Genomic DNA, 25,893 nt, shown 5'->3' on the forward strand with positions numbered 1-25,893 from the left:
TTTAAGTATTTCACTTAAGACCAAGATTAGAGCACAGCCACAAACTTGTACTGATGGAAACGCAGGATGGAAAATGGTCACGGATGGTGAAGCAGAAGAGAGCCAGAAATGCACAGCTGGAAGGGCAGCAGTCTCTTAAAACCAGCTCTTGTGTTGGCAGGAACAGAAACATATACCATGGAACAAATGGATTTTTTTACTGCATGTATTTCATACTTATTCACATGCTAAATCTGATCACAGATAAACAAACTAGAAGGGTCCATTATTTCTATGATGTAATAAATATTTATGTGAGGGACTGTGAAGGCTCTGGTTCAAGTCATATATGCATCTGCATTAAGAGGAGAAAATCAAAACAAACTGGGTTGGATCACCTTCTGTCCCTGCATTAAAATGAAAAATACCGGGGAATGAACACCTAAAGCACAGGCTCCTTTGCTGAACTCCTTCCTCTGCTCTTTCGTTATCAGATCCAATGAGTTCCAACCAGCGCCACTGACCATCTGATTTTCCTCAGGGCTTTGTAAACACATCCATTTTCCCTCTGCAGAGGCACAGGAGAGCACTAGTATGTTAAGTCACAAGGACATTTCACTTCTCAGCAGTCTGCTGAGCTTAACCCACACACCACAACCCAAAGCTGAGCTTTGGAGACAGGGTTCCCATGATCTTGTGCTGACTCCAAAACCAAACCGAGATTCCTACTATCCAAATGAGGAATGAAAAGGCAGGGACCTTGAGAAGGAGGCCTGGATCCTGATGTTAGAGGTCAGCTGAACATGTCCATCTCATTCCCTGTGGTTCAGGAGGGTAGCTACTGCAAAAATGTACCTGCGAACATGGCAGGCACACTGAATATGATCAAGGATATCACTCCACTAAATGATAAAAAGAGTAACTCTCTTACATTGAAGCTCTTCCTCCTCAGTCTCCTAATTAGACCACTGAGATACGAGTAGGGAAAGGCCATTTTCTAAATTGGCTTTTCTTGGTGTAAGCAAGTCACTCAGAGCTACAGGTAGAGGCAACTGTAAACAGCATGATAGAGGGGCAAAGGGCTTACTGGGCTGAGGGATATTAACAGTTTGTTGCTTGCAAATAACCCTTTCCCCAGAGACCTTCCTATGCTCTGTGTATTGTCTCTGCACATCCTGGCAGCAAAGTGGAGGCTTTATTAAGAGAGTTACAAATAAGGTCAAATTCCTTTAGGAGCTTTTCAGAGTTCCCAAGGCATTCAAGGAGGTGTCCAGCTGTTTGCAGGGGTTTCTCATTACGGTCAGAGACACAAGTTTCAGCATGTTTCCAGTTAAAAGAGGATCCTGGCAGATTTTCTCTTTAACATGACAGGGATAGGATGGAGTTCTTCACAATAACTTTCCCTTCACAGATGCTAAGCACATTCGTATAGACATTAGACAGAGTGAAAGCATGTGTCTGGCATGGCGTGGGGTGTGGAGTCTGACTTGGGGATCTTACATTGCCCAAAAGCAGCACAGTGATGACTGGGTTATGCAGGTGATAAAGGGCTGCAATGTTACGATACCTCAGATCCCTCCACCTGAGCACCTAACGTACTTCATGTCTCTGCAGAATCCAAGAAACTCACCATTAGTGGATTTATTTCCTCAACACTCCTACAGGAGTACAAGGTCTTGTTTTTCAAGACAGAAACAACACAAATTAAATTATTTACCTCATGGCAGAATCAGAAATATATAGTGCTCTATTAGACCAGCCCTTTTCCCCATCTGAGACCTCAGTTCTTTAAAAGCCTCACCTGTAGAAGCTGTAGATTTCTAAATTCAACCCAATGTGCATTTTGTTCACAGAAAAAATGGAATAAATTTATACATTTTTCTGAACTGTTTTTCATTAGGAGAGGAAGAAAAGATACCCTTCCCCATCTCTGGGGCAAGTATGAGTTCTTCACTCACCAAGTAACTCATGCTGCCTGGATAAAAGTAATCACTGCAAACTTGTTCAGGGCCTACTTACTGGGAAAAGGTCCTTTGCCAAGGCTCAGACTTAACACAAATCATCAGTCCCATGAAATCCAAACAGAATGTATCTTCCATGTGCAGAACATAGCTGGGTTCTGCCTTACAGGAACTGGATGCTGCTGCAAAGTCTGAGTCATATGGTCATATTTGTAAGATAAGCTCGTTGTGAATGTCCGGGATCAAAGGCTGTCATGGAGCAGCCCTTCCCATATCTCAGGGCTGTGGAAACATGCAGGGAAACGTTCTTTAGCTAGGAAAAGCTTTGATTTATAAGCTGTGATGTTTTCACCTGCTCCTGAAGGAACAGAGTTGCCTGCTGGGCTAGGCAGGCCTGTGGCAGGAACACAGTTTCTGGAGCAGGTGGGGGGACTCTGCGTGTCATTCCCACCATTGCTAGTGGCATCTGGGAGCACAACCCCCTCACTTCAGTGCTGTAAATGTAGGCAGGACTATTATTTCTTGCAGTGTGCCATGGGAAAGCACGGTGTGAACATGATTTTCACTGATTTCGGTTGCAGATGGATCCTACACCAGTTTCTCCTGTAGGGCCAAGAAAGGAGTGATAACCACAGCAACAGCTCACCTTGTCTTTCCTGCATCACTACAGCTCTGTCCCGTTGGGTCAGCTCACACAAACGGATGAAGGAAAGGTCACGATAAGCAGAGGCTGCCTGTAGCATTGGCAGCATCATGCCAAGGGGATCAGCAAGCTGGTGTTGAACACACTAGCAGACCTGGACAAACACTCTCAAATACAGCTGGGATTAGAGGGATGGAGCACAGTGAGTTGAAAGACCACCTGCTCACTCACATTTTTTTAATTAAGCTCACACCCACACCCCCCTCCACTCAGGATTTCAGCATGCAGGGGAACATCAGCATCAACAGCTATAATGTCTGCCTTTCACCCTACACACACAGTGCCCAAATGCCTGGGAAAACCTGGGGAAGGCATCGCTCCATAGTGAGTGCCTCACCACCCATCCCCAGCCCGGCAGGGTATGCAGCCAGCCACTGTCCCAGAGGCACTTCCCACCCTGCCTTTGCTGTCACGCAGACAAGACATACCTATCCCTGCAGCACCCCAGCAGCACCAGGCTGGCTTAACAGATACTTGAGACCCCAGCAACTCCAAACATGCAGATATCTGCCTCTGTCCAACAACTCAGTCATTTTTAGCATCAGTTCACAGCTTAAAACCTTGCAGTGGGTTTCAGCATAAAGCTACCTCAGCATTCCCACCACTAGCTTGGCATTATGTTGTCTTGTACTGAGCCTGCTTTCGTAACTAGTTTCATTTAAGAGCTGACACTGGAGGAAGGACCTGCCCTGTCACAGCAGCAGACTGTGTGCTATACTCTAGGATCGATACCTTATTTCCTTGGGCAAACTTCCCGATTTGTAGAGATCACAAGGCCAGTTTGAAAACAACAAGGCATACAAGCGCTATAGATGGTATGGCACATATAGCCCTGCTGTCACAGACCACCGCTTGTTGTCTTAGCTACAGCTTTGCTCTCCCAACTCCACTGCCTCCCACCCTGTTTTCCAGTGCCACATACCCTGCTCTCAGCCAGTACAAGTTTTGGGACTTTGCATCTGGGCAAAGAAGAGTAAAACTTTACCCTTTGTGGCTTCACATAGAGTTTTGCTTCACGCTGACATTCAAGAGCAGGTCCCGGTGCTAGTACCTTGTCACTGCTACGTGCCTGTTGCTGCTCTCTCAGCAAGGACAAAGGAGCAGTGTGCTCAGGTGTACGCAAGAAACCCATCAAGTTTCGCTGACTCAGCAAGTTATCACTCAGTAGCTAAACCACCACAGCAACCAGCGCACACACCCTTAGCCCATCCCAAACACCACATGAAAGAGGTATAAGTTAACCTGTTACACGTATCTGTTTTAGCTTCTGCACCCTGGCAACTAGGGGACAACAGGAGCACATCCAGGGACATAGGTCACCTCAGGAGATGGGAAGTGACTTGTTAAAGGACAGTGACTCTCCTCCCATGCATCTGAAACCTAGGACCACGTAGGAGACCCTGAACTACTCAGCTGTGCTGCAAGTGCTCAGATTTTCACAGCTACACAACTAAGGTGCTCACCACGCTGCACAAATAACCTGACTGGCCTGATTCCACCTGTGGTTTCCTACTGATACCCATCATCTGTGTATCATATTTCCAAGCAGTCACTTCACATGCTTCCATTTGAATAGCATTTAACTCCTTAGGGGCACTGGATCAGCAGGTGTGAAGCCAAAGATCCACAGATAGAGCTGAACAGATACCAGCACAGGCAATAGCAGCAGCTTAAGCTTCCCTGTATAGTTCCCTCTGAAGCCTTTCTTCCTCTGGAGTCAGTTCCTTTGGGAAACCAGTTAATTCCCTCGCACCTCTGCAGAGAAGGATGATGAGGAATGCTCACCACAGGACTTTGCACTGCGGAGAGTTGCTCTCTCTGCCACAGCTTACAATATTCAAAGTCATTTCCATTGGCTCAAGAACAAAGAGTTCTAGTGAATGTTTTTAAATGTATTGTTCTTTAACACATGAATGTAAGAGACTATGAAAGCCTGAGAATAAAGAAGATACTTGCAGGTACTGTAAGTCAACCATAACATGATACAACTTAACAATTTGCTCTTTGAATTTTCATCCCTTGCTTTAACTTCAGTAAAAGTTTAAATGCAGTGTCAAGGCTTGCCTTGGCCACAGATGGTCCACGACATCCACCAATGACATGCTCCTCTGTATTCTAGACAGAGGTTCAGTGTATGAGCCACCAGAAGGACAGAAAATTGAACAAGAAATTCAGGGAGTACCTTCAGGCATATAATCTGATGAATCTGCTAAAAGTCCACAGCTTGGTAACTTGGTTCGGGCATCTAGCTGACCCTCAGTTTGGTGCTCAGGACAAAGCTCACCACTGGTTAACAAGTAATCACACATCAGGAGCATCACCATGGCAGGTTGCATGTCCCAGTCTCACTTTTCCTAATCAGGATCTGTGCCAGCTCTATCGTGATGAGAGTAAATGAAATTACCCTGCTCAGATCAGTGTGCTCTGTCAAGCCGTTCCCCTGCTTACCAATCATGGGCATCCCTAGGTTTTGGTATGGGCACTCCAGGCTGCCTCCTTGTGTCCTTCCAAAGATAGCAGAGTAAATGGCTATCACCATGCTCTTCTTACAGCTTAGCCTCAGCTTGTCATCTTCACAGGCTACTTTACTCTTGTATTCATCTGGAAGGAAACAAACACTTAATTACTCAGCTGATCCAGAGGTGGGCACTCAGCATGAAGGAACCCTCTCACCTCCCCATGGTGTGAGCTTGTCAGAGGCAGCAGTAATTCTGGGCGTATGCCCAGACGTGCACATCAGCTGCCAGCACAATCCCAGCCTTACAACTGCATTTGCTAGAGTAGCACTGATCATTTGCATTATGCATTCTCTCTCTGGCATTATCAGCGCATTTAATGAACACATTTTAACATAGCATGTGTCAGTTCCCATAAATAGCCAATAATTTAATTTTGCAGAGAAATAAGTGAGGCATGGCAATTGAGTGATTTCCACACAGTGATATTAGAAGCCTGTGGCAGGGGAAGGTAAAAGCCCATCTTTAAGCATCTTTCTGATCCACAGATCAGCCCTTTATGTGCCAAGCATTTATTCTACATCCCAACAGCTCAATTGCAAGCATAATTATGCTCAATAGCTTTTTTTCACAGCAGCTCTCCCTTGGAAGATTCAATAATAGGAGCTATACTAAATTTGTTAACGATGGAAGTTGCTCCTGCCTGTTGCAAATACAGCTACACAAAGCTGCTCCCCAAATTCTTCTTGAAATGGTCAGTCCAAGAACACAAAATACAGTCTTGCTTTTGCAAGGCTGGCACACACGGAACAGTCACTCAGATTACATCTGTCAAGGAGACTGGGCAATTATTTCATAAGAAATCACATGTCATTCCCTTCTCTTTACTATTATTATTTGTATTATGGGAACCTCTAGAGGTCCCAACCTAGAACAGGCCCTCCCCATGTATGTCTGCCAACACACCACAGAAGACAAACACTACTTTAAAGAGTTGAGTCTTCACATCTAGACATCTACAAGTGTGAAAGAAAGAGACTAAAAGAACTGAAGTGGCATGTCCACAGTCACCCAGCCAACCCAGGGCACTGCCAGGAATAAAACCTCAACCTCCCAGCCTCTGTAGAGTGACCTTCCACTTGATTATGTTACTTACCGTTAGAAATGTAGCCACAACAGCATCCAAATTACTTAATGGGAAGGGTCCCTGACCCATGGTAACCTCCCAAGCATGATCAGTCATTTCATCTGAAATGCTCCTAGTTGTACCAGGTCAAAATTGTGCCGTAGAGCACACTAACAACCAAACAGAGTAGAAAATCATCAGCCAGTGCCTGGGGCTGCCCCTGGCTCTGTATCATTCACTAGAATAGACATGACTTTTGTCTCTCCCTGTTGCTGGTTCTCTATGCCTAATATCACACACACACACACATATATACGAGAACTTATGCAAAGTCCATATGCATCAAACTACTCAGTATCTGAGAACACTAGCTAATAATTACTTTATAGTTTAGTACTTAAGTCTTTACACCATGGCAGCTGGCACTTCATGTGACATTTTTGACTGTATTGTAAGTGTAGGTTCAAGAATAATTTTTCCACCTAAGTTGCATCATAGAAGAATTTAGGTTGAAAGACTCCTCAGGAGGTGGTCTGGTTTCACCTGTGTTCATAGAAGGGCTAATTTCTACATTAGATTAGATTTTTTCAGAAGAAACTGCACAGAGAAAACACATAATATACCAAAACAGGCATATGCTGACTTAAAAGAAACAGATGAGAAAAAAATGACTCCTCATGCTCAGCTTGGAAATTCATACTCGAAGCCAAAAAATAGCCCCCTCAAAATAGTCTGTTACCTGGTGATCAGAGCATCCACCTGGAATGTGAAAAGCCTGGTCCAAACCCTCACAGTGTGGGTGAGAATCTTAACCCTAGACACTCTTCCAGTATGTAATCTTCCTTCTCATTCTACAGCCTTTTTACAAAAATCTCTCAAGGATCCTAGTCTTTATCCCACTGCAGGGGAACTCTCAAACCTCTAAAATATTTACTGAATGGGAAAACACTTTCTCATCCATTCCTGTAGATAACGACAGAATTAAGACCTAACTCATTCATTGGAGTATCTCTGTGAAGAACACACATCCTTCGGCAATACCTATAGGGATAAACCCAGAACCAGCTGAGCATGTGAAACAGTGACAGGAATCAGGAATAGAAGCTCTTTTCAACACCAGAGTACGTAGGGAGAGAGGAACCTCATATCGCTGTGAAGAATCGATCATTTTATCTATGTCGGTATTTCATCCACAGTCACCCTGAGGGCACCTGAATAATGCACTGAACACACTAAGGGTTATCATCTTCACCTAAAATTGACTCCCATAGAATTTTTGTTTCTTCTGTGAGGGAAATGGGCTCAAAGCTTTAACCTTGCTATACAGTGTAAAACTTCATGGAGTATAATAGGACTTTACAGACTTATCAGACTTTTTTTTTTTTATTTAGGAAAAAAAACCATGAATTCAGGCTAGAAGCACAAAGGCACAAAACTCTGCAATAGGACAAGCTATACATAGTTAATGTTAAACCAATATCATGGAAAGGGAGGGTACTCGTGACTGGCTGAAGTGGCTGAAATATGAAAGAGTTGATTGATTAACTTTAGAAAAAGATCAATTTTGAAATCTCTAATGAGTGAGTGCCACTGTGAAGGTCTTACTTCTTATAAGGTACTAATTCAATTTCCTCTTCTCATTTGGTTATTATTAGCCACATCTCCCAATTAACAAGTATAACTGATTGCTTAACCACATGCTCTGTGGACCCATTTAAGGTCCTTAGAATATTTATTAAATTCTGTTGACCATTCAAAGTCAGGGCTTGCCATTTGGAAATTTGACTGGGTTTTAAACACAGTGAGTATTGTATTTAGCCCAGAAGACACTGGGATGCGCAGACATTCACATCTCTGCTGTAAGTCAGTCCAGCAGTTGTGAGAGAGTCAACAACAAGCCTCTGACATTTGCAGTTCTTACCCTTTAGCCACTCTGGGAAGTCATATTCAGGGCTTATGGGGGAAGCTGCCTGATGATAGCTTGAGATATTAGACCGGGGAGGTGAATCTGAGTGCGTACCCCTTGGGAACCAGTGCAGTTCATTGGTGACGTGCTCCTGGCACGCTGCAGTGTGGAGTAAGAGGGCTGTGCCACCTGAAAGCAGCAGTGAAGTATTTTAAGGATATAAAGCTACTAGAGAGTGTCCAGAGGAGGGCCACAAAGTTGGTGAAGGGTTTAGAGGGGAAACCATATAAGGAGCAGCTGAAGTCTCTTGGTGTGTTCAGCCTGGAGAAGAGGAGGCTTAGGGCAGCCCTCATGGTGCTCTGCAGCTCCCGCCCAAGGGCAGGAGGAGGGGCAGGCGCTGATTTCTTCTCTCTTGTGACCAACGCCAGGACCTGAGGAAATGGCAGGGAGATGTGCCAGGGGAGGGTTAGGTTGGGTATTAGGGAAAGGTTCTTCCCCCAGAGGGTGGTGGAGCCCTGGAACAGGCTCCCCAGGGAGGCATCATGGCACCAGCCTGGCGATATTCAAGAAGCACTTGGACACAGCCCTCAGAGACACGGTGTGAATTTGGGGTTGTCCTGATCAGGGACAGGAGTTGGACTTGATGATCCTTTTGGGTCCCTTCCAGCTCAGGGCATTCTATGGTTCTACGATTCTATGAAACAGATGGTCGCTAAATTCTGCCTTAGGAAACAGCTGTTGGAGCTGCCAGTTCCCAAGGCTCTGGCTGAGTCCAAACTGGTTGGGGCTGCAGTCCTCTGGGCTGGCACAGATAGAAGACATTGTTTTCTTAAAAGGAAGAAAAAAAGAAGAAAGACAGGATACAATACACAGTAGTATTTCAGACTCCCAAAAGGTCCCCTTAGTCTTGATCACTGGAGAACAGATACTCTCAGTGTTTCTGGGCAACCTGATAGAAATCTGGATAAAAAGACAGATAGAAAGTGATGTTACAGAGTACACAAGTCCCTGAAAGTATTTTCTGCTTCACAGCACTGCCACCTCCATATTAGCCAGGATGATCCAAAGTCAGCTGCCTTTCATCCAGACACTGATGGCTCCCAAGCACTGGATGAAGGTAAGGACTGGAATTGATATAAAAAAAATACAGAGCTAAGCATCATCCATATATTTACTGGTACATCAACCCATAGTAGCCTTACATAAGTATTGAAAAGAACCGAGGCAGCAAAAGTGACATAAGAGAGCTGGGACTGGGAATGAATTTGCATTTTTCTCTCTCACTCCCCCAAGAAGGACTGGCCTCCTACAGATCAGTCACAATCTGGTCCTAAGCCTGCTATAACTGTTACAGTCTGGATATAATTCAGTCCAAATGCAAACATTTGTGTTAGTGGGTTTCATGTTTCACCCTGAAAAATTAAACATGCTTAAATGGCCTAGGAAAGGTGGCAGTGATATTCAGCAAATGGCTTACTCAACTCTAATCCCCATTGCAGTCATTTGTAGGGCAACAGAGATTTACCATGATTAAGATATTTGCTAAGGATAATATCCTTTTTATTACTGCCTGTTTTCAGAGACACTGGCTTAGATATAAGTCAGTAGAGAGAAACCAAGAAAGGACCAGCTGCAGGCTTTTCTAGACACATTTTTAAAGGTCATTATATGACATGATTATAACATAGCTGGAACAATTAAAGGAAAACAATACGAACGTTTCTAATGGATAAATTGGCTCTCTCAAAGAGTAAAGTGAACAAGACAACCCTTTTTATTGGGTTTGTGTGGCAAGGTTTTGGTATCTGGGGGGCTACAGGGGTGGCTGCTGTGAGAGGCTGCCAGAAGCTTCCACTATGTCAGATAGAGCCAGGGCCAGCTGCCTCAAAGACAGACTCGCCACTGGCCAAGGCTGAGCCCATCAGCGATGTGGCAGTGCCTCTGGGATAACATTATTTAGGAAGGGGGAAAAAACCTGTGCAACTGCAGCCGCAGAGAGCAGTGAGGTTAAGTGAGAGGAACTACTCTGCAGACACCAAGGTCAATGAGGAGTTGCTCCAGAGATTCCCCTGCAGCCCGTGGTGAGGACCATGGTGAGGCAGGCTGTCCCCCTGCAGCCCATGGAGGTTAACGGAGCAGCAGATATCCACCTGCAGCCTGTGGAGGACCCCATGCCAGAGCAGGTGGATGTGCCCAAAGGAGGCTGTGACCTCGTGGGAGGCCCGTGCTGGAGCAGGCTCCTGGCAGGACCTGCGGCCCCTTGGAGAGAGGAGCCCACGCTGGAGCAGGTTTGCTGGCAGCACTTGTGACCCCGTGGGGGACCCACGCTGGAGCAGTTTGTGAAGAACTGGAGCCCATGGGAAGGACTCACGATGGAGAAGTTCATGGAGAACTGGGGCAGGGGAAGAGTGTGAGGAGCCCTCCCCCTGAGGAGGAAGGAGCGGCAGAGGCAATGTGTGATGAACTGACCCAAACCCCATTCCCCATCCTCCCGCACCACTGCGGGGAAGAGGTAGAAACTGGGAGTGAAACTGAGCTCGAGAATAAGGGAAGGGTGGGAGGAAGGTGTTTTAAGACTTAGTTTTTATTTTCTCAATATCCTGCTCTGTTCTGATTGGTAATAAATTGATTTCCCCAAGTTGAGTCTGTTTTGTCCATGATGGTAATTGATGAGTGATCTCTCCCTGTCCTCATCTCAACCCACAAGCTTTTCATTACATTTTCTCTCCCCTGTCCAGCTGGGGAGGGGGAGTGATAGAGCTGCTTTGGTGAGCACCTGGCATCCAGCCAGGGTCAAACCACCACACCCTTTGCAATTATAGGATGTGTACAAGAATATTAAAATATTGACCTGTAGTAAATACATTTCCCCATTGTCTTAAGAATATTTGCACCCATGGTCCATGACAGTTTTCTGAATGATCGTGATTGGCAAGCTCAAAACTAAATGTCAGTTGGCTCAATCTCTGCAAGACCTTAGAGATAAAATCTGAAAAGATTTTGTGTCTAACAAATGATGGAATGCACTAATGCCAGAGATGTACCTTGCCTAAAATTATATTTTTCAACAAAACCTGTGGAAAAACATATGAAATTTTGTTAATTAAAAAATGCACACTTCACATAATCAGTGCACAATAGCTGACCCTATTTCCCAGACCAAAGAGCTGGAAATTCATGTAAAGAGAGACCTGTCCTCCTCACAAAATACTAAAGGAATTATATCTTAGAATTGGGGATCTGAGCAAAGAAAGATTTTGTCGGAAGCAGAAATTATTTTGCCCATTTCCTTATGAGGTCAGGATTGTTTCCCATAGAAGACTCTCTTATTTAGTTTATAACTGTTAAATTAATGAGTCTTCACCCAAGATGCCATTTCAGAACCAAGCTGCACTCCATGTTAGCCAATAACTCTCTTCAGCCCAAATTTGCCTTGCTCACCTTCACCCCAGCTTTGTTGGCTGTTCCATGGCGCACCACCCAAAACAAAGAACATTGCTTGCCTTGAAATTAATTTCTCTTCATTATAACCAGCCATACCACCAACACCTGTTTTCCTTTAACTGATAAATGAATGTGTTCAACTATTGGGTGGTGGTTAGTATTGGTCTGCGAAAAAGGGCATAGGGACAATTCATTTTCTCACCCATCCACTCCAGAAGAACTACATTAATGGCAGATACATCTCCAATATTCTGTGTCACTCTTCCTACCTACCTCTCTTACTGCACCTGTCAGATACAGATTAGTTGCAATGTTGAACAGCTGAGATGCACAGGGGGCCAAATGGCTCAAGTGGAATATGCAACCTTTTAGTCACAAGTTAAAATTCAACAAACTTTCATGGATACTGGAAGTCAGCACCAAATAATAAAGATGATCATCTGGCATATGGGGAGATTTTGCTCATTTCAGCACATGTCTAGGCAGAATCCTTACGTTAGAAAAGTTATCACATAGTTTTTATTGGTGTCAGCGTAAGCATGAAGAGGTAAGCCTAAATAAGGGTTAACCATGGAAATATGAACTCTTTACTACTATAGATGTAGTCACTCCAGACCATAATTCACAGAGCCACACAGGAGAGATGGCACCTCTAGAGACTGACTAGGCCAACCCCCATGTTCATACCAGAGTCAACTAGAGCACCAGGTTGTTGAGGGCTGTGTGCATTCAAGCTTTTAACACCTCCATGGATCGAGACTCCACAACTTACTTGGGCAACCTGTTCCAGTGATCTTGTTAATCATTTGAGAGTATAGTGAGTACCTGTTAGTACCTCTCCCAGGGGAATTAGGAAAATGAGTGTCCAAGACAGGAAACCTATTAAACACTAGGACAAACACAAGCATCCTTGAACAAGAGTGCCTGTGCATCAGGACTGCCCATGAACAGCTCATCTTGGAGACACCCATCCAGTACCCTTCCTTGTACCCTCTGACCCTGATTTTTATATATTTTTATTTTCCTCCATAATCAGCTAATTCCCAGGACCTTCTGTAGGATATAGAGAATGTGGATGAATGTGAATGAGGATATATAGTGCATGTGGATCTAAGTCCATCCTCCCTAAACCAAAGTAGATAAGCACAATTCAAAGCACACAGAGCAAAGGTGTCTTGGGCAGCTTTCACTGACTCCTACACTCTTCTGTGAAGACGGTAATTGGACTAAAAGGATATTTTCTAGTCACTGCTCCCCTTCAAAACTTTTCCCCACACTCCTATTCCTGTGTGTGTATATTTACTTCCTTTTCATTTCAAGCAAGCATTTGTTATTTGAATACTCGATATAAGCAGATTCTGGCCTCCCAGTCCCTGAATGCCAATAAGTCAACATAGATTAGAAATTTCTCACTGTGGCAAACTTCTACTCTTTAGACCAGTGCACACTGCCATGGCTCCTTGCTTTTTGTTTCCTTCCAACTTCCTTTCAGTTACAACACGCACCTCATATCCTGAGTTCCAGAGCTTCTTCCTCATCTGCATGAACCTGCTGCTAAAGAGAACTATCCGTTCACCTCAGGATTTGAATAAATCCGTATCAATCAAGTCAGCACTCCCTTCGGCAGGACGGGATGGAGGAAACCTTTCCAGGACAGCAAAGGTCCCCAGAGTCCTCGAGTACAGCCTTTCCTCTGACCCCCCCACAGGCACTTAAGCTGTGATCTACCTGCTCACTCCCTCATTTCAACAGCCAGGATCTAACAAGGATCGTCCCCTTTAATTTGGAGCAATAAAAAGTGAGAATGTCACAAAGTCATACATTTGAACAGAAATATCTTTTAACATTATTTCACTACAATTTTTCCTTGAGAAACTTTTTGTGAAGATGCTGTAATTTAACTTTTAAAAATTGAAGCTTGCTACCCTCGACAGCATCAGTGCAATGCTTACTTCTGCAGAAGCTAATCAGAAACTCTGAAAGATACAGCTCGTATGACAGTCCAGAGTTATATCAAATAGGCAGTTTGCCAACTTCAGAAGTACCCTGAAAACTCAAGAGTGTCAAGTTTTGGAGGTCTGAAACCATTTTGACAAGTAAGAAGATCGTTCTTTGCAAACGACCTTGTCAGATTCCTTTAAAATTACACTCCTGATGCACCCATCCAATCTGCAATGTTTAAAAGGCGCCTTTCCCCACTGTCACTTTCATTAGTCTGAAGTAGTTGTCTTTTTATATCCTGCTGTGAAAAAGCTGGCAGTGCTGCAAATTAACTGCTACATTTCATTTCCAAAGTAGAGTTCAGATGCACCTAGTTGCACTTTCGTGTTGGACAAACAGAGGTGTATGGTTATCTAAGGAGGAAAAAGGGAACAAAACTGAAATACAGATGATAGACTGTGAGACAAGAGTTAAACAAAACGCTTGGGAGCCCGGGAGAAATTTAATTCTTATCCTACTTCTTCCATTAATGAATTCAGGCTGATTTTCTGAAGAAGCTGTGACTTACTGGTGTTCTGCTGCCTGAGCCTCTGCCTCACCATTTATTAGTCCTCCTTCCAAGGACCTGGGAACCTGCTGGACAAATGTTAGTGAAATTTGTCAGAAACATTGAGATGACAAATGTAGCTAAGTCCCTATATATTTTATAAGAACTGGTCGCCAATTACAGAAGAGAGCCAAATCAGTGCCAAAGCTGGTTGTAATTGTAGCACTATTGCACCAGCCAAGCAGCATGGATGTAATACCTGGCCGATTAGCATGGATATAAATCTTTATCATGGATATAAATCTGGACTAGCTACGCCATAGGAGGCAACATTGGAAGCATGGTGAAAAACTTTGTTACTGCAATGAAAAGATGGGAGGGATGCAGTAAGGAAAAAATTACTTGAATATGTAAGGAAAAAGACTTTATTGGTACCACTGCTCATGGCAATTTTGTTCTTCTCTTTCACTGATGGTGTAAATCTGGAGTAATGCTGCTTAAAGTTATTATTAAAATAGCTGGAAGGGAGAATTTAGTCTCATATCATTAAAATGGTCTTCTCTAAATGTTAAAATAATGGCAATAATAATTCTGACACAGGAACATTAATAGGATACCTGCTTGATATTTTTACATATAATCCACAGGGTTGTCTAGAGCATAAAATATGGGAAAATGAGGCCTACTAGATTAAAAGCTAGCTCACTGCTATCCTAAATAATTAAACACACAGTATTCCCTCAGTGGCTTTGCCTGGGAAGAAAAAATGTAGCTGGAAGAAACACAGCTACTGAATCTCCCAAATTCATCATGGATGATTTAGATGTCCCAGCTCCCAGAAACATGATTAGGTGACAATCTCCAATGCCTTTTAAGTAGTCAGAAAAATAAGTGGGTATCCAAGAAGAGCTTGATGCAGCATTAGTATGATGAAAAGCTGAAAATATCAGGAGATACCTGTTTTAAAAATGTATAATTGTCCTGGCTTTAGCTGCAATAGAGTTAATTTTCTTCCTAGTAGCTGGTATAGTGCTGTGGTTTGGATTTAGCATGAGAATAATGTGATAACACACTGTTTTAGTTGTTGCTAAATAGTGCTTACACTGATCAAGGACTTTGCAGCTTCCCATGCTCTGCCAGCGAGGCGGTGCACAAGAAGCTGGGAGGGAGCACAGGCAGCACAGCTGACCCCAGCTGGCCAAAGGGATATTCCATGCCATATGATATAGTGCTCAGCATATAAACTGGGGGGGAGTTGGTCAGGGGACACAGATCATAGCTCAGGGACTGGATGGGAATCAGTCAGCAGGAGGTGAGTGGTTGCATCACTTGTTTTTCCTGAGCTTTATTTCTCTCCATTATTACTACTACTACTATTATTATTAATATTGTTATATTTTATTTCAATTACTAAACTGTTCTTATCTCAACTCATTACTTTTCTCACTTTTACTCTTCCAATTCTCTCCCCCATCCCACTGCAGGGGGGGAGTGAGTGAGTGGCTACGTGGTGCTTAGCTGCTGGCTGGGGTTAAACCACAACAATCCTTTTTTAATAATAATAATAAATTGTAATGAAGAGAGACAAATAAAACTCAGGAAAAACAAGTTATGCAACCACTCACCACCCACCGACCAGTGCCCAGCCAATCCCCACACTGCGATCACTGCCCCCCAGCCAACTCCCCCCAGCTTGTATGCTGAGCACTATATCATATGGTGTGGAATACCCCTTTGGCCAGCTGGGGTCAGCTGTGCTGCCTGTGCTCCCTCCCAGCTTCTGGTGCCCCGCCTCGCTGGCAGAGCTTGGGAAGCTGCAAAGTCCTTGACTTAGTGTAAACACTGCTTAGCATCAACTAACATATCAGTGTGTTATCACATTATTCTCATGCTAAATCCAAACATAGCACTATACCAGCTACTAGGAAGAAAATTAACTCTATCCCTGCCAAAACGAGGACAATAATTAATTTGGAAACCAAATGTAGGACTGAAAATGAAAAAATATTGAAGAAATTCACAGTATTGGGAAGAGTTCATTGCCATGCCTCTACCCCAGAGAAGATTTACTCTTCTCTGCTCTTTTTCCAAGGGACATTTATTTGAGAGAGCAATTGATCTATATTTTCTGTCTTTAATAAGTCCATACACAGGACCCCCTGCAGAAGTATAAATTTGTGTCCCAGTTCTGTGAGGCCTACATGCATGGTGTAAACTGTGGATTCAATAAAACAGACCCAAACTTTCACAAAATTAAACCTTTGCAGCATCTTAATTTGGTTTATAAGTGTATTGTTTCTGGGACACATTTTTCTTCTCACAGATCTTCACCAGTATGCCAGAAAATCTTGAAATCTATCATTCAGAGCCAGCAAATATCTACCATAGAAGGACCATGCTGAGATTTAGACTTATGGGTTTCATTTCTCAAAACTTGATTTCCTTGTGTTTATTCTGGTCAACTGCTCCAAGGCACCCCCTTGCTCTTCTGGGGAGAAGGCTCCCAGACCACTTTGTCTCTGGCAGCAGCCAAAGCCATTCATGACACCTGAAGCACCATCCACAACACAGCCTCCATCATCAGCACAGAAGGGTATCACAGGTGCCCACACCACCTCAGGATGGCTGGATCTCCTGAAGTACGTGAGGACAAAGGCTCCCAGTTCCTTCTGGCAATGCAGTTGACTCACCTGTCCCAGCACAAAAAGACTGCGGTCTATCCATTCCTTGTCCTTCTCTGAAAATTCATGGCTTAAAAGGGACTTTTACCCTTGTTTTTTCCCAGGAGCCCACAGAAAATTTAAATGCCAATGGACACAGGGGATCAATAAAAGTCACAATGCTATGATTTATATAATTTAGGCAGATTTCAGAATTTGTTGGTTTTAGTGATTCACATCTGAATACTGGAGACCTGATCCAGCAAAGAAATCTTTCTACCTACATCAGTAGGAAGCACCGTGGTCTTCGCTGGCTCCCTATTACATCAATTAGGGCTGATTGATGAGGTTTGAAAGAAAACTGGGAAAATTTTTTTTTTAACTCTCCTGGGTCAGCAGTGGTTTCCTTCTCCTTGGGGGCAGGGGCTGACAATAATCTCTGCATTTGCTGACAATGAAATCACGCGTTCCTCTTAATCCTGCTCCTGACAGCCAAGTGATTAGTGAGCTACAGAGATAGGGCTATTTGACAGCCCCTGAAAATCTCTGTGCGTCAACAGCTTAAAACAATATTAATTGTTAGCATTAAAGTTTCCCTGACCCCTATCGCAGGCTGATGGATCTGTCCTCTGTTATTTATAGTGTTCCTTTATTTACACCTTTTCGTCTCCACAGCATTTGCTGCCTGAGGTTTTATTGCCCTTATAAATTTCCACTCCCTCCACCATCTTAACAGTTTTGAAATAATGCAGATAAGCAAGAGCAACCTAATGAATGCAGGAGGTAAAAGGTTTATTCTGCTCCCTCGGTGGCTGGGCCAGAAAGATGTGCCCGTTTAACAGCCCTCACTCCATGGTGCTGCTTTGGAAAGCCTGGCCCACCAAAAAGCAATGCAGCAAAAAATAGAGTGAACTTCTCCTGCCACCAATAAACCTGTCTTGCAAAGGAGATTAATGCTTTTCTGAAAGGGTTGATAACTACTGAATTACCAATCTATCCCAGCACTAAAATCAATCACCAGTGTTAAAGAGACCAGGAATACATTTAGGTCCCCCTTTGCCCTGGTCTGAAATGTCCACAAAAACCCTGTTCTTTCCATAGCCCTCTGCTCTTGCTCACAGCATTTTGCAAATTCTGCCTAGGGAGCGAAAGCCTTGAGGATGTGTGATGAGACAGGCCTTTCATGCCACGTTCACTGAATTTAACAGAAAAGGTGGAACCCTCAGTCCAGCAAGGTCAATGGCAAAGCCACTACATCTAATACTGAAGGAACGGGTTGTAGGGAAATTAAAAGGCAGACAAGATGCATTCACTGCAAGCCTAGGTGGTCCTTCCAAAACGTCTTTCCCATACCTTTCAGCCAATCCAGCTGAAGTCTGATGAGCAGACCTGACCAATTCCCCACGAGACATCAGGCAGCTTCACCAGCAACCCTGAACGGCCAACACAGAGGATGACACACTGCAGTTCTTTGATAGCTCTGCTACAAGTAATTGTATTCTGCTATTTGTACAGGTTTTGAAGTACCACTGACGAAAAAAATCACGCATCCTCACCAAAAGGCATACACCCTTGGGACACAGCATCATCACTATGTGTTAGAGGGTGCAAACTTGACATTTTTATCAGAGGATGATCTAATTGGAATTAATTCCTTAGTGATTTTAAAATTCAGTTGCTTTCTAATTAAAATTGGCTAGGGCTGTTGAGAAAAATAAAGTTATCTGAGCAAGATTTGGGCAAGGACCTTAGGATGGGCATTCCCATGTTTGAAAAAAAGTCATTGACATTTCACAAGAATTAACTGGGCCTCTTAGATTAGAATTAAACCTGCAGTGGAGAGAATGACTCTCTGCTGTGCTCAAAACACGTGTCCAGGTCAATTCTCAGCACAAAAGTTTTCCCATAAATCAACGCTACAGGTTCTGAACTAGAAAAAAGTGACCTCCCCCACCCTCCTTCCTCCTCCTACCCCCACACAAACTTTTGGCACCCTTTGCCAACAAATGCAAGTTTCCTTCCCAGATGCATTTCTCAGAGCCTTGATGTGCCTTTAACAAATACGATTTTGTATTGTTACAGAGAGATTTGAGCTACAGTTGGAGCACAGGTCACAGTTCAGGCTTTCTGAAATGAAGGTCTTAGGCTTATATTTGTGAATAGAAGGGAGAGCAGCAAAGTTTGGATTTACACTTTGTCACATTGCTGGGATGATTAACAGGGGGAGGCTTCACACCCACCAGCCTCCAATTATCACATCCAGCTGTTCCACACAGCTTTTTAAAATTAAATTTAAAAAATAATAATTAAAAATAGGAACTGGATGGAGGTTATCTCTCCCAGTATCCTTGAAGTCCTAAGCTAAAGTAGCAACTTCCCAATAGGAAAGAGGGAAAATATCACTATAACATTACAGGACGCTGCAGCTCAGGCTGTCCAGAGCTGAGAAGGGGATGGTGCATCCAGGACAGTGTGGCAATGGCAGAGGAGGAGACAAGAGAAAGGTGCTATGTGGGGGACTCACTGGGGAAGCCACACAAGCAAGGTAGGAGCCCCCTCTTTCCTTGACAGCACCACCAGCGAATGGCCACTCAGACAACACATCTCATCCTAAGTAATCCCTTTGCAGAGAAAGACAAGCACTTACATCCCCATTTTGTTCAGCAGCATTGGCACTTTTGAAATAACAAAGCCAAAAAAATAATCAAACAACAAAAAAGCCACCGTGGGCAAACAGATGCTGTGCACGGGCAGATAAATCCCTGCTTGTACAATAGCCCAGAGCAGCAACCAACCCCGGTAAAATCAGCTGCAATGGCATTGCTGGGGTGCAGAGAGGTGAAGTTATTTCTTCAGCATGACTTGGGCAGCCCCACAGATCCCGTTCCCAGCCAGGATTAGACCACGCAAGCCCTCCGGAAAGCCTGGCACGCAGAGCATATATTTCCTAGCCTACAACAACAAATGATCTTACACGGTTCTCCATCTCTGAAGTGAGGGGGATGATCAAACACCAAATTGTTTGGACAATATTGGTGAATCCAGATTTCAGTTAGAGGTAATTCATGTTAGATCAATTAAATAGTATGTCAATTCCCTCTAATTATATGTTCCTGCAGCCTACCCGGTAATTACACTTAATGGGTCGAAATCAAATCAGCGTGTTACCTGAGAAATAATTGGATTTATGTGCAATTTTTTAATGATCCTGAAAGGTACCCTGGAGATTTAAGTCCTTATCCTCTGTGTGTTCAGGGCTTGATCCTAGCCTTCATTGTTCTTTGGGTATGGATCTCAGGCTACACTGGCCCTCGTAAATTAAATGTGCCAGTTCTCTGCCACTGAGGCGAACTGGCATGGGACAGCCTGTAGCCAACCTCATCAACTTCTTTAGCCTCTAAAACTAGATGGCTGTACCCAAACTTCCCACTGGAAACCATCCCCAGACAGTACTAAATGTCAGGCTACACCTATACTAGCAGAGAACAGCTCCAGGTTTTACTGCCACGGCAACATGTCCCAACCTTGACCCGCAGGGACCCCCTGGAGGCTCTCGATCGAGACTGTCAATAGCAGGATGATTTGCAGAAGCACCTCCAAGTTTAAAAGCCCAAGCCATAGCTGTGCTCTGCTGAGACCTGTACTGTGCTTCTGAACATCTTCCTAAAGGTTGGTGCATATTAGAAACTAAGGCCCACATGCTATGGGAGAAGAAAATCAAAGTTAAGCCTCTATGCACTTCAGTGAACCTTGGCCCTCAAATCACACAGCAGCAATATGTAAGTCTCACTTGCCCCAAACTGAGACAGAATAGAGCATTTGACTGATTATTTCTGATCTCCGTAAACACTCTGTTAAAACTAAAAGTATACACACACATAGTGTATTCATTTATTTATTTACAGGCACAGATAATACTCAGGACTGCCAAACATCTGACATTTAAAGCAGTCCCATGCACATATCTGACTCCCGTACATGCAAGATGAGCATCCATTGGACCCAGATCCACCCACTGGATCAGAGGGGACTATGATTAGCACAGGACTTCCCCCGAAGCACACAAGCCATTGAATTTCTCACAGCTTCTAGTTAAGCAAGTACTTCTCTGAAATATTTCTTTTAATTTCTAGTGGAGATGAACCACAACGCTTCAGTACCGAACCTCTGCATAAGTCCTCCCAGCTTCCAGTGAAAGCAGTGTCAGAGCAATTAGTACAGCCATAATTGCTCTGAACGCCCTGCTCCCTGGAGCCCCAGCACTTGGAAAATCTGGGGCTTTCAGTTTCAGCATGATTTACTGTCCTCCAACTCCTTGGAATTCTGCCCATGAGAAACCAAAATAGCACCTTGCCTTGTGCATGAACCCCATATAGCCAGTGAGTATCGAAACCGCTAGATTTCAAATGCAACATAATGTCAGAGAGGCAGAACTGCAGTGACAGTGGCTGGAGGGGATGACTGCACCATCTAGTTATTCTTCAGCAAAGATACAAGTAAACGCCACTAAATTCAATTTTGTTTTCTTTCAAGGAAATCATTCTTTTTAGATAACTACCTCTCTTCAGGAGCCTTTTGAAGCTCCAGCATGATGCTGAGAGTGGGAGAGTTTGGACATCTTTATTTTATGTTAGTGATGCCCTCTCCAAACTCTGCAGCCCACTTCCCAAAGCACTTCTTATACCCATATACAGGAAAATTCACTCATTCTATCTAGGTAGGCACTTAACCAAGGTACCTACTTCAGTAGCATGGTCACATCAGGATCCCTCAATAGGCAAAGGAAAGAAATAGATGTCTCTAGAGTGCAATTGAGACCTTAAATGGTTCCTTAATAAAGTATTTCTGTCATGTCGACTGTCAAGAAGATCAATTTTAGGAACTGAAACATAGCCCAGATAATAGCATTTATCTTTTGATAAAGTTATAGCTCCAACCATGCACCAGGCAGTGAGCTAGGGGCAAGGACTCTGGTGCTCTTTGGTTACAAGTATGTGTGCTCAGACTTCCTGTAGCAGACCAACACTTCATAGGACCACAGCTTTTGGGGTCAACTCTTAAACATGAAGGCCTTGCACTGGATTCATTCACAGTTCATAAGCAATACACAAAATACTCAATAACACAAAAAGCCCACCAAAATTTCTGATGGTCTTGTATTTTTCATTCTGTGCATCCATTTCTCCAGTTGCCTCATTAACCTCCCTACAGCAGGGTGAAAAGGCTTACTGAACGGTTACCAAACTCACACAAGCACTAGATTCTGTTTCTGAGACTCAGAATTAACATCTTGAATCATGAAGCAAAGGTTGACTGTGTCCTGGTGTCTCTGTGCATGGCTAACCCTTACATATTTCAAACCTTGTTATTAATCTAGTGGGTTCTGATTAAAAGTTTGGCCAGTGACTAAGAAACAATAATGTGCGTCAGGTTACCTTGCTTCACCCTGCAAAATTGGAGCTGCCTGAAAAATGTCTTGGGGAAATGTTTTGAAGCAACTTCCCCTGCTCTTTTTCAGGAAAATCACTTACCCAGCATACATGCAAACTCCTCCTTTGCTAGCATATCTGTAATTAGGAAAGAATGCCAAGCCATAAATATTTATGCACAGATGGGATCCTGAAGTACCTTCTGAAGTTCAGCACAGGCCCCAGTAGTCAGATTTCTCAAGTGAGCATTGATACAAAACCCGCAGGTTCAGGAGGACTTGTCAGAACACCCTGCTAATCACCCCTCTCTCAGGGATGCATTTCTCACCCAACAAGGGATGTTAGAGTCACTTGTGAAAACCCCACAAAAAATGCAGGTGCTTCATTACCTACTTTTCATTTGAATTCTTCACAGATCTTGCCAGATCCCTTCACTTCACTAGCACAGGTCTCTGCGTGCTGGGGCAAAAAGTCTTATTCTGTGCAGCTGACAGAGTCTGAATGTTTCTGCTTTTGTTTCAAACATTTTCTGAAATCAGGTATGTTTTTCTTCCCTGTGCAAAATTTTTTTTTATTTCTTCCTCAAAAATTTGCTGATGTGATGCTGGAACCATGTTAGTTATGTCATCTAAAAAGCTTGGGATTAGGCAGGTCTGAAATGCCATGTCCAGGTGACTAATTCAAATACAGTCAGGCCTCTTCTCTGGCTGAAATCAGTTGGCACAATTTGGCCACCATCAAACACTACCCGTCTCCAAACTAATGTGTCTGCTTCCAAAGTGCTGATGGAGAATGGTGCCCAGGCTGTGCTAACTCCCCCAGCATGGCCAGGAATTGCCTGAGACGGTATTGGTTGTCCTCGGCCAAAGCCACACCAGGCTCACTCCTCCGCAGCACGCATGATAATCCCAGTATCCAGGCGCCAGCCCCATTTAATTTAAACACAGCTAATGAGATCACACAGAACACAGGTTAACATTTCCCAGCCCGACCTGGGAGCAATTAAAAGCCGGTTTATGGCATGGCGTGGGCAAGTGAGCTTCCTGTTGCACCACCATCTTCAGTGCCTGCCTTAGGCACCCAAGTCTGAAGTCTTTGCCTGTGCAAAGAGCTCCCGCTCCCTCTGCAGGGGCAGGCAGAATGGGGACAAGCCCCACTGGCCCACCGGGACAGGAGAGCGGCTGCAGATGGGAGCAGGAGCAGCCCACCCACTGCTGACAGTGTGAGCTCAGCATTGGCAGAGGCTTTTGCTGGCACCTGCAAAAACATTCTGCAACTGGGGCTGCCAACAAGGAGGAAGGAGCCAGAGCAGCAGCATCCCAGCAAGGCAGCAAGCGAGGGGGAGAGGGGAAATGCTCTGCATCCAGGGGGTTATGTTACACCAAAATTAAAGGTGAAAGGGAACAAAAAGTCCTAGGAGGCCTCTCTGGCAAGTATTAAGTACGAAAATGCTTTGGACTTGCCAGAGCAAACAGATTCAATAGCAAGATACTTACTTGGCCTGCACTTGTACCACACGATGAGGTATTTGCCGGTTCCAGGGCACGGATCTGCACCGAACAGCCGGCTATTGACGAGAAACTGGCAGCTTCGCCTGTCCTGGCACTCGTCCAGCATCTTCTGCAGCCGGGGATGCACACAAAAAACAGAGAAACAAAAGTACTTCAATATCTCCACCAAAGGGATCATCAAATGAAGGCAAGCTGGAGAACGGCAAGGCCATTCTTGCCTCCTCAACCAGCCCTGGCACAAGGCAAGCCATGATGGTCGATGCAGCGGGTACCACAGGAGCTGTGGACTAGGAGACGAATAAACCTTGCACTGCTTTAACGAGCATGATTTCTTTCCCTTTTATGCACGCAAAAGGAGGGATTTGCACTGGGATGGTCACAGAAATTTTGAAACACTTGCATACATTTCAATGGTAGTATAAGGCAGCACTGTCCCGGGAAAAGCAGCTTTGAGGACATGGATCAGCCTTGACAGTTGAAAGCAGAGCCCCAGACTCTACCACCACCATTCTGCTTTAGATTTCTCTGGAGATGCACAATTTCCACCACAGCTTTCAAGAGAGCTCTTGTCTCGGTTATATAAAACTTTGGCAATTGCTGGTATTCCAATAATTAGTTGTTGCGGTGGGAACACTGTTATACAGCCAACTGAGTTTTTAATAGGGCTCACTCCTCTTCTCCCATGACTATCGTGTTCCTTTTAGCTAAACTCAGCAAGGGCCTGCGAGTCAGAGGGTCCTCCCACCGCTGGCATTTTGGGTCCTATCCCCTTCTCTGCACTGCTTTATCTCTAGCACTCGCTCCCCACTTCACCATTCACAACACTCATAAAAACTCCATCTCAGAATCCACAGGGGCAAGACATTCTGTCTCCTGCTAGAAAATAGCTTCATTAAGGAAGATTAATGGTTTCTTTTAACCCTACTGCTTTAGAAGCAGTAGTAGGGGGAGAGAATATTATTAAGTGGGGCAGTAATTAAGTTTTAAATTCAGCTGGATGGCTTAGGTGGTATTTATGTACTCCTGTAGAGCCCCTAAAGGGCTAAAATTACCATAATGTTTGCCTGACACACATGAACCTGTCAGAGCATTTTGAGACCACAGGGCGAGGTAATCCACTAGGCTCGCTAAGTCCCTGCAATACAGAGCTGTGAATTCCAGTCCCAAAACAATTAATTTTCACTTGCAAGGAGGTGCTGGAAAATCCTTTCTCAGAAATTCCCCTAGAATCCCCTGGTCTCTTTTGTCTTCTCTCTGTTCCCTTTTCTTATACCTACCTCGATATTTGGGCTTTCCCACAATCTTATCCCTGTTCCATTAACATAAATTCTGTTTCTTCTCTGGCACGTGCCACCGAAACCAATTTTCTCTCTGCCTCAGTGACTATTCTCTATGTTTGAGTTCTCCCTGAATGTAATATATATAATCTTTAGCATTATAACTCTGAATGTCACCCTCCAAACAACAGGAATAACAGCTGTTCCAGTTTCAAGTGTAATTTTAAACTGCCTCATTTGCGGTTGCTCATAATTTCCTAAAGAGTTCACCTTTTGGGCTGACACATGCAAGAATTCATGCCTGCCTCAAGACTGACCTTTGTTTTAAAGTTCAAACCAAGACAATTCAGGCCTCCTCTAGCAAGCAGAGAACATATGCTGTTGTTTTCCACTTACAAAGGTAATAAAATGCAGGCATCTTGTTTCAAAATACAGGGCTTAGGTTGGAAAGGCTGAAAGGTGAACACTGAAGGAGGTGCCTGGGAGCTTTAGCCCCAACTTGACCATCACGTTAAAATGCATAGAAACAGCATATTCTTTCCTCTAGGCTCATAAGGGTTGACTGCTCACTCAGCATGTGAAATTTAATTTAATGCAAAATCCAATGAGTTGCAAAGGAATTTAAGCAAGACCTCTACACAGAGACATCTTTTGATCTCAAAAGGCAAAGAACTACTGGAACAACTCTTGAGTACTTCACATACAGAGAGAAATCCTCTCCAAATCACTGCAGACCTGAAAGGATTTGCTGGTACTGGACAGCCACGGCTGTGTTTACACCCAAGCAGTCGTAAGAATTTGGAGTTAAGGGAAAGAAGCAACACCCTGAATGTTTTCTTTCCCACAAGGGAAGCTTCCTCCCCTCAGAGGCAGCAGACTCAAGGTTTTGGTCAACAAACCTGTTCATAGCAGATGGGTGGGATTTTCAAAAGCCTTCAGCATTGCATAATAAG

At 44.0% G+C, this 25,893-nt stretch overlaps 1 protein-coding gene across 2 annotated transcripts in view; it reads right to left on the reverse strand.

The window, feature by feature from the left end:
• Positions 1-25,893, reverse strand: part of LOC142054297 (protein eva-1 homolog C-like) — a 232,709-nt gene that overhangs the window by 118,946 nt on the left and 87,870 nt on the right. For both annotated transcript variants that reach the window (XM_075086676.1, XM_075086677.1), the window contains 2 exons: positions 23,649-23,772; positions 5,092-5,244 (listed from right to left, as the gene is read on the reverse strand). In XM_075086676.1, the coding sequence (XP_074942777.1) occupies positions 5,092-5,244; positions 23,649-23,772 (277 nt within the window). The remainder of the gene's footprint in view (positions 1-5,091; positions 5,245-23,648; positions 23,773-25,893) is intronic.

Source organism: Phalacrocorax aristotelis, chromosome 3, assembly GCF_949628215.1.
Source record: "Phalacrocorax aristotelis chromosome 3, bGulAri2.1, whole genome shotgun sequence".
Lineage (NCBI taxonomy): Eukaryota > Metazoa > Chordata > Aves > Suliformes > Phalacrocoracidae > Phalacrocorax > Phalacrocorax aristotelis.